The 18,452-nt window shown below is 37.5% G+C and overlaps 1 protein-coding gene across 2 annotated transcripts; it reads left to right on the top strand.

Annotated features, from left to right (window-relative positions):
• The first annotated feature begins 1,483 nt into the window (after positions 1-1,483).
• LOC123536335 (protein TSSC4-like) lies at positions 1,484-17,243 on the top strand. 2 transcript variants are annotated; one of them, XM_045319443.2, is made up of 5 exons: positions 1,484-1,591; positions 6,097-6,171; positions 8,120-8,289; positions 9,261-9,339; positions 14,318-17,243. In XM_045319443.2, the coding sequence occupies exons 2-5, from the start codon at positions 6,104-6,106 to the stop codon at positions 14,889-14,891; spliced, it is 891 nt and encodes a 296-aa protein (XP_045175378.2). In that variant the 5' UTR covers positions 1,484-1,591; positions 6,097-6,103; the 3' UTR covers positions 14,892-17,243. The 2 variants fall into 2 exon arrangements, with proteins under 2 accessions (XP_045175378.2, XP_045175377.2); XM_045319442.2 differs by lacking the exon at positions 1,484-1,591 and adding an exon at positions 1,789-1,892.
• Positions 17,244-18,452: the final 1,209 nt, after the last annotated feature.

Below are 18,452 nucleotides of genomic sequence, written 5' to 3'. Positions count from 1 at the left end.
CTCTGATGTCTTTGCAAAGCTCGTTGCTTAGGTGGTGATATGAGGTCCGATCGGCTTTCTTGTGATTCCATCTTGTGATGGTAGATGCTGTGGCAACTGTTTTTTCCATTGTCAGATAGATAGGGCGATGGTCACTGCCATCTAATTGCTCCCCAACATCCCTCTTGATGTGCCCGTGTATGTCACCTGAGCAGGAAGCAAGATCAGGTGTAAATGTAGTGTGCCAACGTCTCGGATAAAATGTTGGATCATTTACCAGGTTGAGGTTGTTATCATCCTGCCAGGTTTCCATTTCCCCTCCCCCCTTGTCAGAAAGCTTTGAGGAAGCCTGTTGAAGTCCCCAACAACAAGAAACTTGGTCTCTTCAGTTGGAATTGTGTCTAGGGAGAGAGCTCTATCATTTGGCGAGTACACTAGAGTTATACTGAATCGTTCTTTCTGAGGCTCAACACTTGGAACTCAGAGTCCTCCATATGTTTGTAATCTGAAAAGCATTGATGTTATTTTAGGGAAGTGGCTATTCTTACGGTCCCGTAGGAATAGCCTCGCAGGCTATTCTTTTGGCTCTCCCGTAAGAATAGTGAAAAACCTGCAGGTGTCTATTCCTACGGCTCTCCCGTACGAATTATGAGAAGCCCGTAGGTGGTTATTCCTACGGCAGTTTTGTGTTACACATCGTACCGAATTAATTTGACTTACATAATTTCACTCAACTTCTCAACTTCACTCACTCAATTTTTCCAGTAAGAAAATCCAGTGATGACAAAAAGGGAAGTGATTTTCCCTAGTATAACGCATTTTATTTAGTTTATACTAATTTATTTTAGCTCGATTGTGATGAAAGCTTCAAGCTTACTGGAACCACTCCCAAGTCCGCTTCCTGGAAAAAATCAGTAGTTGTGTCATATGAGAATGTCATGGTCGTGACCCAAGTAGGGCTCGAACACACGACCTCTGGATTGAGCGGCCAACACCTTACGGCCACTAGACCACCGCTCCCCTTCCTGACTAATGTGAGGATGCCTCCTTTGCTTCTTCTTTCCCTATCACATCGGAATGATTGATTGAAATCCTCCAACTTCAAGAGAGTCTCCTGTATGCAACATATACTAATGTATTGCAAATAGCGACATTGAACTGTTCGAGGGTAGGAAGGAATTAAGGGAATATCAGGTGGAAGATTATTCCATAGGACTATCGTCCTGGGGAAAACGGAGTATTTGTTGTCGTCAAAAGTTGCATTACCTCTCATGAACAGACTCAATTAAACCGAGTCTGCTATTTTGTTGCTTGGTTGCGGGATATGCTTCCAATTTTATTGTCGATGTGGTTTATTTTTTGTTTGTTGTACTTTGGTATTTAAATGTCTTTCAGCGGGTTTGCTCTCTTTGAGTTATTCAGATTCGTTACTCAGTGTGATTTGAACGCTTGGTAAGGTTATTAATTTTCATTTTTCGGGAACATTTTCGTTGTTTTTCAATTATAACTGCTTGAAACTTATCAGTCGTTTAAAATTAATATCAGCAACCCAAAGTAAACAATAGCACTGTTCAGCCAGGCGCAAAATATAAAGATAATAGTACCAATATGCGTAAGTGGGGTAGTATACGGACATAATTGACTAAGTGTATTTCGGATGATTGTTCAGATACTGGAGTCGGAGGATACCTTGTTTTGCAGTGTCACTGATATTTATGATCATGCCATCTCAGTGCTACAAAATGAAAATCCTTTAATTTTCAAAAATATTGAGATGTTTCGTGTAGTGACAGTCTTGCTGCAAATTAAGTGTAGTGCCCGCGTATGGTCTGGTATGGCCTACGGGGCGATAGCCTGAACCCGGAACACAGCAAGAGTGATTTCCCTTGGCGCGGGCAGCACAGAAAGACGTTGTTGGTGTTGTTAAATTTTTCATTTCATAATTTGATTGCAATTTGGTGTTTCAGTGCTTTCTGGAGATAGAATATATCAATGTTTTACAGTTAATATATAGGCAGTGGCTACGATTACGGTACTGTAATCCTAGCCTCCGGTTCTAGGATTACGGGAGTTCCGTATTCCTAGACAACCCTATGAGAATAGGCTAGGATTACTGAAGTATATGCATAAATGACATTGTAAACTTACTCATTTCACTTAATTTCACTAAATATTTCGTGCTATCGATCGGCTGTTTTGGGTTAGTATAACCTTAATGGCGGTGCGCGGAAATATAGAATTATCTATGTTTCGTATATACCATCATCAAGTCAACACAAATGGTCTTTAATAACATACAATATGGTTATAAATCATAAAATTCAATGTATAGATTTTTTTTTAATCTAACTAGATTTTTTTTAAATCTAACTTTGACACTCATATTTCTAATATATTTCCACGTGCCGCCATTAAGATTATACTAACCCAAAACGGCGGATAGAAAACACGAAATAATAAGGCAGGCATGAAAAATTAAGTGAAATAAGTAAGTTTACAACATCATTTATGCCTGTCCTAACATATATACTTTATGCCCCTTAAAATACTTCCGTAATCCTAGCCTATCCTCATAGGTTTGTCTAGGAATACGGAACTTCCGTAATCCTAGAACCGGAGGCTAGGATTACGGTACCGTAATCGTAGCCATTGCCTAATATATAAATATACAGGCAATTCATAAATTTAAAGATTTTTCAGTATGTATCAAATCTATTAGTAATAATATAGATACAGCAAAAGTGCATCACAACTTGAACTGGAAATTCTGTTAGTAAAAAGAGCTAGAGCATAACTCAGAACGTACTGGTGCCAGCATTATTAAACTTTTTTAATTTAACATTTTAAGTTTTAATCAAGTTCATTAAGTAATGACAAAGATATAGTGAAAGTGCACCACAATAAACCTGAAATTCAAAGTTAAAAGGGGCATATGATAATTCATTAAATATTGGTGCAAGAGTTACGGCCCTTGTATCATAGAATGTGGGTGATGATGTAGTACGACTATTCTAAGTTTGAATCAAATCCGTTTGGTAATAACAGAGATAAAGCGAAAGTGCATCAAAATTTTAACCTGAAATTTTTATCAAAAAGGGGGATAATTGAAAAAATATTGGTGTAAGAGTTATTGTCCTTGTGTCATATGATGTGGATGATGATCTGGTACAACTTTAAAAGTTTGAATCAAATTTGTTTGGTAATAAGTTATAACATAGCATAAAATTTTAAGTAAAAAGGGGGATAACTCATAAAATTAAGGTGTCACAGTTATGGCCCTTGTGTCAGATGATGTAGGTGATGATGATGAACAATTATTTTAAGTTTGAATCAAATGCCTTCTGAAATAACAGAGATATATAGTGAAAATGCATCAAAACTAACATAAAATTCTAAGTAAAAAGGGGGCATAATTGGTATCCTCAAACTGTTAGCTAATCTTAAAACAGATAGTGCTGCTGGTCCTGACAACATCAAACCAATTGTCCTTAAAGAAATCTGTTGTCAGATTGCACCTATCCTTAAAATACTTATTCATAAATCTCTAGACTCTGGTACTTTGCCATCAGATTCGAAACAAGGGCTGTCACAGGAGACAGCACACTCTACTATTTGATGTTGGATAGTGAAATTGGGTACATCTGAGAAAGCTGGAGCTGTCACTGGAGTGTTTAATGACTCAAATGTGGATGAAGATACTGGACAATAGCTTAAGTCTCAAAACATTAAATCAGTATAAAAGGAACATAATTCATGGAAAACTTCTGCAAAAGTAATGCACCAGTGTGTCATATCATGTGGCTAATAATTCGGAACAACTATTTGAATAGACTTTTAGACTGGTTGACCCATTTGAAATCTGTTGATATTACATTTTAACTCAAAACTGCAGACCTGTTAAAATGAAATTTTTTTTTGCTAATTGATCAGTAGGAGAATTTCAGACAGTTTGGATCACATTTATATTTTCACAGTTTAAAAAAAAAAAAAAGATCACAAAGTTGTCAGCCTTTGCAAATAGGTAAAACTATGTTCTTGTACTACAGTTTAACTGTTAGCCCCATATATTTTTGAGGAAAAAAATTAAAACAATATCAAATCATAGAGAGGAAGGATTGTTTTACATGAAAATTGAACAGCATATAAAACATGTATATCACTCTACAAAGCAATAGTCAGTTTACTGATATATACATTGAATTCAGGAAAAGGACTGCATAAACGGGCCACTGTGACTTTGGACAGATCAATGTTACGCCTTTAAAAACTCTCCATTTTAAAAGGACTATTACACATCTTCATTTTGTTGCATTTACAATAATGACCCAGTGCTAGTAAGAAGGAACATAGTTTTCAGCAGTTGTTTATTTTTATTTCTCTTCAAATGACATTCATTTTTAAAGGGCGACAATTTTTGTGCCCCCCATGAGTGGTTGGGGCATATAGATTTGGCCTTGTCCGTGTGTGCGTCCTTGTGTCCGGACCGAGCACACGATTGGTATCTTAGGTGGTAGGAGGTGTGGCCTAGGACAATAGAAACCCTTTGTATTCATTACGTAACCACTTAATTCTTTTGTTCCTTAAGTGGTCATTCTATTGTTTTCAAATGATGGAATGACCACCTAATACATGAATCGTATAGGCGTCTGTGTGACTGTCTGAAGTTCGTGATGCGCCTAGCTCAAAAAGTATTTGATATAAATTGATGAAACCTTGCATGAGTCTTTATCATGATATGAACTTGCGCACCTCCTATTTTTTGTCTGGCTCCGCCCCCTTTTTTCAGAGTTATGGCCCCTGAAATAGTCAAAAATGCACATTTTCACCTTGTGACAGGCCTAGCTCAAAAAGTATTTGATATAAATTGATGAAACCTTGCATGAGTCTTTATCATGATATAAACTTGCACACCTCTTATTTTTCGTCTGGCTTTGCCCCCTATTTCCAGAGTTATCACCCCTGAAATAGTCAAAAATGCACATTTTCACCTTGTGACACGCCTAGCTCAAAAAATATTTGATGTAGATTCATGAAGCCTTGCCTGTGTCTTTATCATGATATGAACTTGTGCACTTCCTATTTTTCATCTGGGTCAGCCCCCTATATCCAGATTTATGGCCCCTGAAATAGTCAAAAATGCAAATTTTCACCTTGTGACGTGCCTATTAAACTCAAAAAGTATTACATATAAATTGATTAAACCTTGCATGAGTCTTTATCATGATATGAACTTGCGCACCTCCTATTTTTTGTCTGCCTCCGCCCCCTATTTTCAAAGTTATGGCCCCTGAAATAATCAAAAATGTACATTTTCACCCCTTGTGATGCACCTAGCTCAAAAAGTATATGATATAAATGTATGAAAACTTGCATGAGTCTTTATCATGATATAAACTTGCACACCTCTTATTTTTTGGCTGGCTCCTTTCCCTACTTTTGAAGTTATGGCTCCTTAAATAGTCAAAATGCACATTTTCACCTAATTATGTGCCTATCTGAAAAAGTATTTGATGTAAATTCGTGAAACCTTGCTAGAGTCTTTATCATAATATTACCTCGCACACTAGGCATTCTTCTTGAGAATCTGTGTGCTCATTACAGAGTTATGGTCCTTGAAATAGCCAAAATAGTGGATTTTTTGTTTGTGATGCCCGTAGCTCAAAAAGTATATGGCCTAGAATAATGAATCCTTTTCATAAAATGTTTGTTTAGGCTATACCCCATTAAGAATGCAAACATTTGAATTATTTCCCCTTATTTGTGACAAATGTACCAGTGTGGGGCACACCCTGTGTCCTACAGGCACATTCTAGTTTGGTAAGTATCCAGTTGTACGGGAAGGTAGGGTAGAACATTGAATGGACAGGTAGATTGTTGTAAAGATGTTGTTTGTTTATTAAATATTTCTGTATTTTGATGATATACTCCATTTCTAAATCTTCAAGCAAAACTCTTATCAGTGTCGATAGTCTAGTGGTACTGGTAGACCTCAGACTTCGAGAACAGGAAGTCGTGGGTTCACTCCCTGGCTGCATCATACCAAAGAAAAAACTTTTATAAGCCAGCTTAAATATAAATCAGTTACAAGTTAATTACTATAAAAGTTTTTATTTACAGGTACATAATGGAAAGTACTGGGGATTCTAACTCAGTTCCAGCGTTCCAGTTACAAAACAAATGCCTTAGTGACAGGTTGGTTTTTAGCTCACCTGATTTTTTGGGAAAAAAATGAGTTATTGTCATCACTTGATGGGCGTTGGCGTTGCCTGGTAAAGTTTTGTGTTTAGGTCAGCTTTTCTACTAAACTATCGAAGCTATTGCTTTAAAACTTGCAACACTTGTTCACCATCAATAGCTGACTCTGTACAGCAAGAAACATAACTCCATCCTGCTTTTTGCAAGAATTATGGCCCCTTTTGGACTTAGAAAATATTTTACAGAGACAAAAAAATCAGATGAGCATCTGCACCCGCAAGGGGGTGCTCATGTTTATACCATAGTCACACATACGGCGCAAATAGCTACATCTAGCTACGGATAGAAACGTAGTAACCCGTATTGATCCGTACCTGAGACGTACGGATTGGTACAAACTGATACGGATTACTACTTTAAGGTACGTCTCAGGTACGTTTCAATACGGATAGATACAGATTACTACGATTTTATCCGTGGCTAGACGTAGCTTTCCGCGCCATATGTGTGACTGGGGTATTAACAATATCAGGAAGCTTCTATCTAACATAATATGTGAGGAGCAATATTTGTTGCTGGGATTGCACGCTAAGATGCCTGTGTATCATCACAACATTGTTTTAACTAGCTGTTTCATCTTAATTTAACAATTTCAGATAACAGAACATTTATGTAATGCTTGAAACATATAACAACTATGACCAGTAACTAGTTAAGAAGAGCAGTGGCCTAGTGATTAATGTATCAGCTGCACAACCCGAAGGTTGTTGGTTTGAACACCACTTGGGTCATGACCACACTTTCTCAGCAAACTCTGGAATGATAAACTGAAATTGCTTGCAAGAAGTAAATATCAGCTGTTAATTATGTCTCCCACCAAACAGTGGTGTGGGAGACATATTGATTTACTCCAGTCTGTGTGTGTGTGTCTGTCTGTCACAAAGCTTGTCCGCACTCTAAGTCGAACATTTCTCATCCGATTTTCACCAAACTTGAACAAAATGTGTTTGACCATAAGACCTCGGCCAAGTTCGATAACTAGCCAAATTGGTCCAGGCACTTCAGAATAATGGCCCATGAATTACCGAAAATCAGCCTTTTTACTCTTGTCCGCACTCTAAGTCAAACATTTTTCATCCGATCTTCACTAAACTTAAACAAAATGTGTTTGCCCATAAGTTCTCAGCCAGTTTCAATAAACAGCCAAATCGGCCCAGGCACTTCGGAGTTATGGCCCTTGAATTGCCAAAAATCGGTCTTTTTACTCTTGTCCGCACTCTAATTCGAATATTTCTCATCCAATCTTCACCAAACTTAAACAAAATGTGTTTGACCATTAGACCTCGGCCACATTCGATAACTAGCCAAATCGGTCCAGGCATTTTGGAGTTACGGCCCTTGAATTATCGAAAAATTGGCCTTTTTACTCTTGTCCGTACTCTAAGTGGAACATTTCTCATCCGATCGTCACCAAACTTAAACAAAATGTGTTTGACCATGAGACCTCGGCCAAGTTCTATAACTAGCCAAATCGGTCCAGGCATTTTAGAGTTACGGCCCTTGAATTACCGAAAAAATCCGTCTGTTTACTCTTGTCCGCTCAAACATTTCTCATCCGATCTTCACCAAACTTGAACAAATGTGTTTGGCCATAAGACCTTACCCAAGTTCGATAACTAGCCAAATCCGCCCAGGCACTTTTGATTTATGGCCCTTGAATTACTGATTGGATCCACTCATCCAGACCATTTAATTGGATCCACTCGTCTAAAACATCTAGAGAAACTAACATTTTTCATAAGGGCAGTTGTGGGAGACATGTGCTTTTCTCAAAAGCATCTCTAGTTTATTAAAGTATTTCAGATGAAGAGTCACATATTTCCTATTTACTTAAATAATGCTTCAGTCTTAAATAGTACCTGTATTTATTTATTTCAACAAAAAGATGCAGAGATGTGTTTGGCAGCCTGGATGCACTAGAACAGAAGCATCAAGCCTTTGAGAAATCTAGAGCAAGAGATGATGCTGATGCTGATAAACGCTTGATACATCAAGGCCCAAGTGATGAGGAAACAGAGACTGTCCGTCCTTCATTTAAAAGGCCAACATTCACAGGTACTCTTATTAAGTCATCAGTTACCAGAAATTACCAAAATTCTCTCGGTTTAAGATCTTTGGAGAACAGACAAACTGATGCAAAATTGATAATGTTTTACAAAATTGTCCATTCACTAGTAGCTATTCCTGCCCCAGCATATTTTTAGAGACCATTGAAGGAGACCGACTCATCACACACACACCCTGGCATGTAGACAAATTCATACAGTTTCCAGTTATTACAAATTTTCCTTTATGAAGTACTCTGGTCTTATGGAACGACCTACCATCTGAAATTGTTCTCCTGTCTACGCTCGAAATTTCAAGCAGGCTGTATCATGCCAACATACATGCAATTAGTTGTAGCAAAGTGCGTTTTTAACCTGATTTTACTACTCTTGTCAGTATATCTAACACTTTTAACTGTTTTCAGTCTCACTTTCTCACTTTGACATATCACTGTCAATACTTCTGTAAATTTTTTCTTTTGTACTGACTGCACATCTGCTAATAATACCCGAAAAGGGAGTTAATCAGTATATGAAGATAGATGGATAGATAGCATGACCCCACTCCCCTTCACCAAAAGGAATTATACATTTTTTTTCACTTTGTTAAAATTCCACACTATTTCTGATAATACTGGTGCAGTTCATGGCTCCTACTTCCAATTATAATAATTGAGCCACGCCAGAGAAAACCAACATAGTGCATTTGCGACCAGCATGGATCCAGACCAGCCTGTGCATCTGCGCAGTCTGGTCAGGATCCATGCTGTTCGCTAACAATTTCTCTAATTGCAGTAGACTTTGAAAGCGAACAGCATGGATCCTGACCAGACTGTGGGATGCGCAGGCTGGTCTGGATCCATGCTGATCACAAATGCACTATGTTGGTTTTCTCATGGTGTGGCTCATTATTGTATTCTAAATATTTTAAAAAGTCATTTTATGCTAGTTTACATTAACTTATGTAACCTTGTTTATTAGGAAGAGATTACCATGAAAGTAGAAAGGGTGGCAGACATGGACATGAGAGAGCAGAGCAGCAACAGTTCAGAAAACCTATGTAAGTTATCTTTTAAGTGGTAGCAGTCTTTGCATTAATTTATGAAGAGGTAATGATATGAGGACAGTTCGTTTGCAGGCTTTTCCCATCCATTTGGGAATGCCACCAACACCGGTTGAACTGGGACAATGTTAATAAATTGGGAAAAATTGAAACTTAACATAATCTGTATATATTTTGGATGGCCCTATATCACTCACCTGAGTTCAGTTGCCTGCTTGAACAAATTCCTTTGCTAAAGCTTCAAAAACAAGAAAGTAGGTCATATTCATGGTCACTGAAAGTCAGTTTTTAAGATCGGTGTGCAAAACTGTAAAAAGTAGGTCAGTAGGTCAAGGACATAGTCTGGTGACCCTTATCACTTGGGTTCATCAGGTAAATATAATAAAACATTCAAAGAAATATGATCTGATAATTTTTGAAGTATTATTTCCTATATAACTCATATATCAAGTGACCCCTGGGGCGGGGCTTCTTTTCACCCCAGGGGCATAATTTGAACAATCTTGTTAGAGATCAACTAGGCAATGACACATACAAAATATCAAAGGCATAGGCCTTGAACTTTCAGACAAGAAGATTTTTAAAGTTGTTTCCTATGTAAGTCTTTGTAAAACTTGGTACCCCCAGGGCAGGGCCTCTTTTCACCCCAGGGGAAAAAGTTGAACAATCTTGGTAGAGGACCACAAGGCAATGCTACATACCAAATATCAAAAGCCTAGGTCTTGTGGTTTCAGACAAGAAGATTTTTAAAGTTTTTTTCCTATACAAGTCTATATAAACCATGTGACCATATTTCATCCTAGGGGGATCATTTGAACAATCTTGGTAGAGGCCCACTATATGATGCTACATACCAAATATCAAAGCCCTAGGCCCTTTTGTTTTTGACAAGAAGATTTTCAAAGTTTTTCCCTATATAAGTCTATAGAAACAATGTGACCCCCCAGGGCGGGGCCATATTATATCCTAGGGGGATAATTTGAACAATCTTTGTAGAGGCCCACTAGATGATGCTACGTACTAAATATCAAAGCCCTAGGCCTTATGGTTTTGGACAAGATTTTCAAAGTTTTTCCCTATATAAGTCTATAGAAACCATGTGACCCCCGGGGCGGGGCCTTATTTGACCCTAAGGGGATAATTTGATCAATTTTGGTAGAGGCCAACTAGATGATGCTACATACCAAATATCAAAGCCCTAGGTCTTGTGGTTTTGGACAAGAAGATTTTTAAAGTTTTTCCTTTCGGTTGCCATGGCAACCAGAGTTCTGTACTGAATTCAGTTCTTTGAACAATTTTTAAAGAAGACCATCCAAGGGTCATCACTGTGAAGTTTCATCAAAATTGGCTTGGTGGTTTAGGAGGAGATATTGTTTAAAGGAAAGTAGATGGATGCCAGAAGGACGGATGGAAGACAGACACCGGACAGTGAGCGATCACAATAGCTCACACTGAGCCTTTGGCTCAGGTGAGCTAAAATCCTAAAACTAACATTTTGGAATTTTTTGTTCAGAATTGGTGGAAAAACATTACTTCTTTTGTCACCTTTTACTGCTGGTAGCTTTGTAGTAGAAAAAAGCCCTGGTTTGTTATACAAGTATAACTTCCGTACTTCCAAAAATAACTATTACAATAAGGCAAAATCAGATCCTGAACGTTTTTAGCTCAACTATTCAAAGAATAGTCTAAGCTATTGTACTCACCCTGGCATCGGCATCACACCTTGGTTAAAGTTTTGCATGCAAGTACATATAGCTTTTATTTAAAGGCATATAGCTTTGAAACTTATTTTTTCTTTTTCTATGTCAGTTACCAACCTCACTGGGTCAAGTTCCATAACTCTAACATATATTTTTGCCAAATTATGCCCCATTTTGTACTTAGAAAATCCTGGTTAATGTTTTACATGCAAGTTGCTATCTCCAAAACTATGCAGATATTGAAATGAAACTTCACATGTGTCTTTGGGTAATAAAACTAGGTGATAGCATCAAGTTCCATAACTCTGACATTTATTTTGGCCAAATTATGCCCCCTTTTGGACTTAGAAAATCCTGGTTAGTTTTGCATGCAGGTACAAAATATAGCTATTAAGGTATATAGCTTTGAAACTTACTTTTTCTTTTTCAAGGTCAATAACCAACCTCACAGGATCAAGCAAATTATGCCCCCTTTGGCTTAGAAAATCCTTCTTAAAGTATTGCATGCAAGTTACTATCTCCAAAACTAATGCAGATCTATATTGATTTAAAAATTCACGTGTCTTCAGAGTTATAAAACTAGGTGATAACATCAAGTCCCATAACTATGACATGTATTTTGCAAAGTTATATCCCCTTTTGAACTTAAGTCCCATAACTATGACATGTATTTTGCAAAGTTATATCCCCTTTTGAACTTAAACACTTCTGGTTAAAGTTTCGCATGCAAATTACTATCTCCAAAACTAATGCAGATGTTGGATTTAAACTCTAGAGATATTTTAACATTTAGGGTAATATTCCTGCTTCTGGGACAACAATTCAAATAGTCAAGCACTGGCTGTCAACGGACAGCTCTTGTTATATTTGCTGTAGTATGCAGCAGTCAGATATACCAAAAATAAATACTTACTATAGTGTTTTTATTGCTGTACATTGTTTTATAGGTTTAAATTATGGCTGTATATCCTGATTAATCTACCACAGCAGGAAAGCAATAAAAAGAATTATTTGTACTGATAAATCTGTCCTGAGCAATGCATATGTACCTCTGAAATAAACAGTGCATTATAGTAAAACTCTGTATAAGAATTTTGTTTTTCTGAGTAACAGTTAAAGTTTGCTGTTGATATGAGTTGCTGGCCAGAAATGTAGCCATTTACCATTAGCCTGCTGGCGGCAAGTGATTTTGCATTTGCGACCAGTGCAGACCAAGTTCAGCCTGCACATCCATGCAGGCTGATCATGGTCTGCACTGTTCGCTACTCATCAGTAAATTTTCATTAAACACCCCTTTGAATCATAAGTGGTACTGCCCAAATTGAATGATAGACAAGTCCATTTTAGAAATTTAACAGGCTAAAGGTTAATGAAACAGCCTGGTTGATCAATTGACTAAGGCACTTCTTGAACAGTATTTGTATATTAATGTTATTTGTGTCATACTAGTATTATAATTGTAGTGACTGGCACAGGTATTTAAGTATTGTTTTTAGCTCACATGTCACAAAGTGACAGTGTGAGCTTTTGTGATCGCGCAGCGTCCGTCGTCCGTGCGTGCGTCCGTGCGTGCGTGCGTGCGTGCGTGCGTAAACTTTTGCTTGTGACCACTCTAGAGGTCACATTTTTCATGGGATCTTTATGAAAAGTGGTCAGAATGTTCATCTTGATGATATCTAGGTCAAGTTCGAAACTGGGTCAACTGCGGTCAAAAACTAGGTCAGTAGGTCTAAAAATAGAAAAACCTTGTGACCTCTCTAGAGGCCATACTTTTCAATGGATCTTCATGAAAATTAGTCAGAATGTTCAACTTGATGATATCTAAGTCAAGTTTGAAACTGGGTCACGTGCCATCAAAAACTAGGTCAGTAGGTCAAATAATAGAAAAACCTTGTGACCTCTCTAGAGGCCATATTTTTCATGGGATCTGTATGAAAGTTAATCTGAATGTTCATCTTGATGATATCTAGGTCAAGTTTGAAACTGGGTCACGTGCTATCCAAAATTAGGTCAGTAGGTCTAAAAATAGAAAAACCTTGTGACCTCTCTAGAGGCCATATTTTTCAATGGGTCTTCATGAAAATTGGTCAGAATGTTCATCTTGATGATATCTAGGTCAAGTTGGAAACTGGGTCATGTGCGGTCAAAAACTAGGTCAGTAGGTCTAAAAATAGAAAAACCTTGTGACCTCCCTAGAGGCCACATTTTTCAATTGATCTTCATGAAAATTGGTCAGAATGTTCATCTTGATGATATCTAGGTCAAGTTCGAAACTGGGTCACGTGCGCTCAAAAACTAGGTCAGTAGGTCTAAAAATAGAAAAACCTTGTGACCTCCCTAGAGGCCATATTTTTCAATGGATCTTCATGAAAATTAGTCAGAATGTTCATCTTGGTGATATCTAGGCCGTGTTCGAAAGTGGGTCATGTGCGATCAAAAACTAGGTCAGTAGGTCTAAAAATGGAAAAACCTTGTGACCTCCCTAGAGGCCATATTTTTCAATGGATATTCATGAAATTTAGTCAGAACGTTCATCTTGATGATATCTAGGTCAAGTTCGAAACTGGGTCACGTGCGGTCCAAAACTAGGTCATTAGGTCTAAAAATAGAAAAACCTTGTGACCCTCTAGAGGCCATATTTTTCCATGGATCTTCATGAAAGTTGGTCTGAATGTTCACTTTGATGATATCTAGGTCAAGTTTGAAAGTGGGTCACATGCTTCAAAAACTAGGTCATTAGGTCTAAAAATAGAAAAACCTTGTGACCTCTCTAGAGGCCTTATTTTTCAATGGATCTTCATGAAAATTAGTCAGAAAGTTCACCTTGATGATATCTTGGTCATGTTTGAAAGTGGATGACGTATGGTCAAAAACTAGGTCATTAGGTCTAAAAATAGAAAACCTTGTGACCTCTCTAGAGGCCATACTTTTAATGAGATCTTCATGAAAATTGGTGAGAATGTTCACCTTGATGGTATCTAGGTCAAGTTCGAAAGTGGGTCAAGTGCCTTCAAAAACTGGGTCATTAGGTCAGATAATAGAAAAACCTTGTGACCTCTCTAGAGGCCATATTTTTCAATGGATCTTCATGAAACTTGGTCAGAATTTTTATCTCGATATCTAGGTCAAGTTCAAAGCTGGGTCACATGAGCTGAAATACTAGGTCACTATGTCAAATAATAGAAAAAAACGACGTCATACTCAGTTCAAAACTGGGTCATGTGGGGACAGGTGAGCGATTCAGGACCATCATGGTCCTCTTGTTTTGTTTTCAGGCCTCCTCAGACACAATATAGAGGCAGAAATTCTTCAAGAGGCAGATATGGCCGAAGTCGTGCTGAACCAGATCACAAACTCCATCCTGAACGTTGGACGGAGTACAGTTTGGAGGATGTTGACACTAGCGATACTGCAAACAAACGAGCAGCCTTGGATTTCCTTCATGAAAGGCGTAAAATGAGAGAAGATGAACTGAAGGAAGAAGTTATGGACTTAGAAACTACTGCATGTTCTAAGGGTTTGTTTACATTCAAACGACCAACAAAACAAACATCAGACACTGCAAGTTGTTCTGATACAGAAAAACAAAAGCCTACCAGTAATTTTGAGAAAATGGAAGACGATAATAATGATTTTGCTGATGTAGCAGAACTCGAAGAAGATTTAGACAGACAAAAAGATTTCAAAAGTCCAAGTAGTTTTAAGCGTAAATTAGAAAATAAAGATTTACTAGATGAATCAGAGGATTCAAATGTTGAAGAAAAATCAACTGGCTTTAAAAGTAGGAAAAAGATCAAGAGGAATTTTAGAGCACAAAGGGACAATGATGCAGATGACATAACTGAATGAAAAAGTCACTATTGTAGTTTGTTTGAACTGGCAGTGAGGTACATGTAGTCGGCTTCCATTTTTTTTTAAACAGCATTTTACATCAGTTTGAGGCCAGCATTTGGCTAACTGGCATGGAAGTAAGGCTTAATTGTTTTCAAATTGGTCCAGAAAGCTCCCTGTTTGTGAAGGGTAAAATATGATTTTCTTCTAACTGAATTTGATGGTGAATGGAGGAGAGAGATTTAGTGTTTTTGTCAAGCCCGCTGGCCGTGAGCTCGACATAGTTGTCACAATGGCGGTTTGGTGTATATGCGTCTGTGCGTGCGTGCGTCCATCCGAGTTTGTCCGGGCTGTTAACTTATCCATGGATCAAGGGAATCTTAAATAACTTGGCACACATATTTGCCTCAATGACATGGTGTGCCAGGTGCAAGAACCAGATTGGTAGCTTAAAGGTCAAGGTCATACATTGAGGTCAAAGGTCAAAACTCAGTGCTGTTTTGCTTGTCCGGGCTGTAACTCGGCCATGGATTGAGAGATTCTTAAATACTTTGGCACAAATGTTTGCCTTGATAAGATGATGTGTCATGTAAGTTTGACCTTGACCTTTATGCTGCCAGCAACAACCAGATTGGTAGCTTACAGGTTAAGGTCAAACTTAAGAGGTCAGAGGTCAAAACTTGATGCAGTTTTCCTTGTCCTAGCTGTAATTCAGCCATTGATTTAGGGTTTCTTAAATAACTTGGCATGATTGTTTGCCTCAATGAGACAGTCTGTCTGGCATAAGTAGTTGAAACGTATGATGATTCACGCTTTAAACAAAGGAATACATTGTGTATATGCCAATCACTTAATAAGAACTTAAAGCTTCCATTCAAACAAACCGAATATTCTAATATATTCGAATATGGCAAACCGAATATTCTAATAACTGAATATTCGAATATTGATTTCAGTATTCGTTCCCATCCCTACTATGTATGTTTGCTTTCTGTTTTGTGCTGAGATTTATATTGCACTATTTTCATTTCTATTGAAGTACTGTTTTATTTTGGGAAAAAAAAAGAATGACAGTGAACTTTCCAACGGTTTTATGACATGAATAAGTTAGCAAGATAAAAACTACTATCTTAACATTGCACGTAATAGTATCTCAGTATGCCAGTAAGCATGGCAAAATGTCTCATATCTTGCAAATCTTGCACTTATTTTATTATATACAGTATTACACGTTCATAATTTTATATTTCCTAGTTTTATATAGCTTTTATTATTAATTTCTTTTAAAGTATGTGATGTTTTTATGCCCACAGTGTTGAAGACAAGGTATAGTGTTTGAACTGTCCGTCCATCTGTCACACTTTCTTGTGTACTCCGCTCCTCCTACAGTATTCACTTTAAATGAAACTTGCGAGACTTTGTATACATGTACATCATTAATATAATGTGAACAAGTACATATTTTACAAATACATCTGTACCTTGTGTGCTCAACTTCTGCAATAGTTTCCATCATCTTAAAATGAAACTTGATATACATAAAGCATGAAGCAGACATGCCAATATTATCGTTTTAGCTCACCTGAGCATAAAGTGCTTGGGGTGAGCTATCGTGCTCGCTCACCATCCAGTGTCTGTCTGTCCACACTTTCCTTTGAACAACATCTCCTCCTAAACCACTAGGCCAATTTTGATGAAACTTCACAGGGATGTCTCATGGATGGTCTTCTTTAAAAATTGTTCGAAGAATTTATGTTAATGCATATGTTGAAAATACATAAGAGCAGCAATGTTTTGGTAATTCTTAATAAGGAAAAATTGATAAAAACATTGCAACAGGTTAAGGACATTTTAAGTTGGCTTGTGTAAGGATCTCCAACCAAATCATGTCACTAGGAACAAGTTTGAGTTTTGTAAGGTAAAGGACATGCAACTTTATAAAGTCATAACAGTAATGTTGTATTGTTTTGTTATTCATTGATTACTTGATTATAGTTAACATCCAAATGGTGACATATGTTGTTTAAATTTTCCAAATAAAATGGAGATACAAAAACATTAACTTTGTCTTTAATTGACATCCACTTCTGTTTGAACAGGTTCATATTCATATTTTAGATTATACCATTTAAAGTTTAAAGGTATTGACTCATCAGCCTTTTCCAGCCTACGGGGGCATATAGCAAATGAACGGTCCAAACGGCCAAAAAGTTTGTATAGCATGTATCCCAAAAGATATTTGCTTTGGAGTTGTGATACTGTAAAGGAATGTTTTTGTTCAACATGTGAAATTATGCACCTCGGGATCTGTTTGGGATTGGCCTCCCTATTACCCTTGTGTTCCAAATAAAAGTAATTGTTTGTTCCATACCTTTGTGTTTCTTGATGTTTTATAGTATCCATACCCATCGCCCTGACTTAATGGATATAATAAAGTAACGCGTTAGTTAAAATGAAGGAAAGGAGGGGTCATGATCAAACAGACAAGTTATACCAATGGAACTGGTTATATAAATAAGAAACTTCATCCTGGAGCTTTTGCCGCATCATGTGCAGATGACAGATGATGTCGTGAGACATGCTGTGTGATATCATAAACACGAGAATTAGCATCATGCAAGCAGAAAAATTTTGATCCAATTAACCTGCTTCAGAAAAGAAAGGTCATAGTGGCCATTAGTCCCTCATCTGACCTTGACCTTGAATATATGTATGACACACTGAATCATGGGTGGTAACATCTGTGCTTAGCATACAAAAGCATGAAACATGACATGTACCCTCATCTGAACAAATTTTAGGGAGGACCTTAAAATGATTCTACATACAAAGTTTGATGAAGATCCATCAAGTGGTTCATGAGAAGAAGTCGTTATTGTTTTTTATTTTTAGCTCTTAAATGGTCCTCAAAGGGGCCAAGTGCTCTATTTGAAAAAAAAAAAGACTTTAAAAGGTTTTTTCTACTTTGAGCTTCATTGGCCTCCTAAAAGGGACCAGGTGCTCCCACTGAACGAAATAGGGAGAAGACCATACAATGATGCTACAGACCAAGTTTGATAAAAATCCATTAAAGGGTTCATTAGAAGTTGTTTAATATTTTTGCTATTTTTAACTCTAGGGGCCCCTTCAAGGGGCTAAATGTCCCTATTTGAATAAATTTGAGAGATGACCTTATAATGATGCTACAGACCAGGTTTGATGAAGATTTGTCAAGTGATTCATGAGGAAAGGTCATTTAAAGGTATTTTTATTTTTAGCTCACCAGAGCACAAAGTGCTCAAGGTGAGCTATTGTGACAGGCCATTGTCCGTCGTCCGTCAACATTTGCCTTGTGAACACTCTGGAGGTCACATTTGTGACTCAATCTTTATGGAACTTGGTCAGAATGTTAGTCTTGATGATCTCTAGGTCAAGTTTGAAACTGGGTCATGTGGGATCAAAAACTAGGTCAGGTCAGATCAAAGGAAAAGCTTGTGAACACTCTAGAGACCAGATTCTTGACCCAATCTTTATGAAACTTGGTCAGAATGTTTGTCTTGATGATCTCTAGGTCAAGTTCGAAACTGGGTCATGTGGGGT

This window comes from Mercenaria mercenaria, chromosome 17, assembly GCF_021730395.1.
Source record: "Mercenaria mercenaria strain notata chromosome 17, MADL_Memer_1, whole genome shotgun sequence".
Taxonomy (NCBI): domain Eukaryota; kingdom Metazoa; phylum Mollusca; class Bivalvia; order Venerida; family Veneridae; genus Mercenaria; species Mercenaria mercenaria.
Note: the sequence above shows the minus strand (reverse complement) of the source record. Positions and strands in the feature narration are given on the sequence as shown.

Excerpts from the sequence above, each read along its gene's own strand:
- LOC123536335 (XM_045319442.2), top strand. The coding sequence starts at position 1,804 with ATGGTCTGGTATGGCCTACGGGGCGATAGCCTGAACCCGGAACACAGC. Across the intron at positions 8,290-9,260 it reads TAAAAGGCCAACATTCACAG|GAAGAGATTACCATGAAAGT; the intron begins GTACTCTTATTA and ends CTTGTTTATTAG. Across the intron at positions 9,340-14,317 it reads CAACAGTTCAGAAAACCTAT|GCCTCCTCAGACACAATATA; the intron begins GTAAGTTATCTT and ends TTTTGTTTTCAG.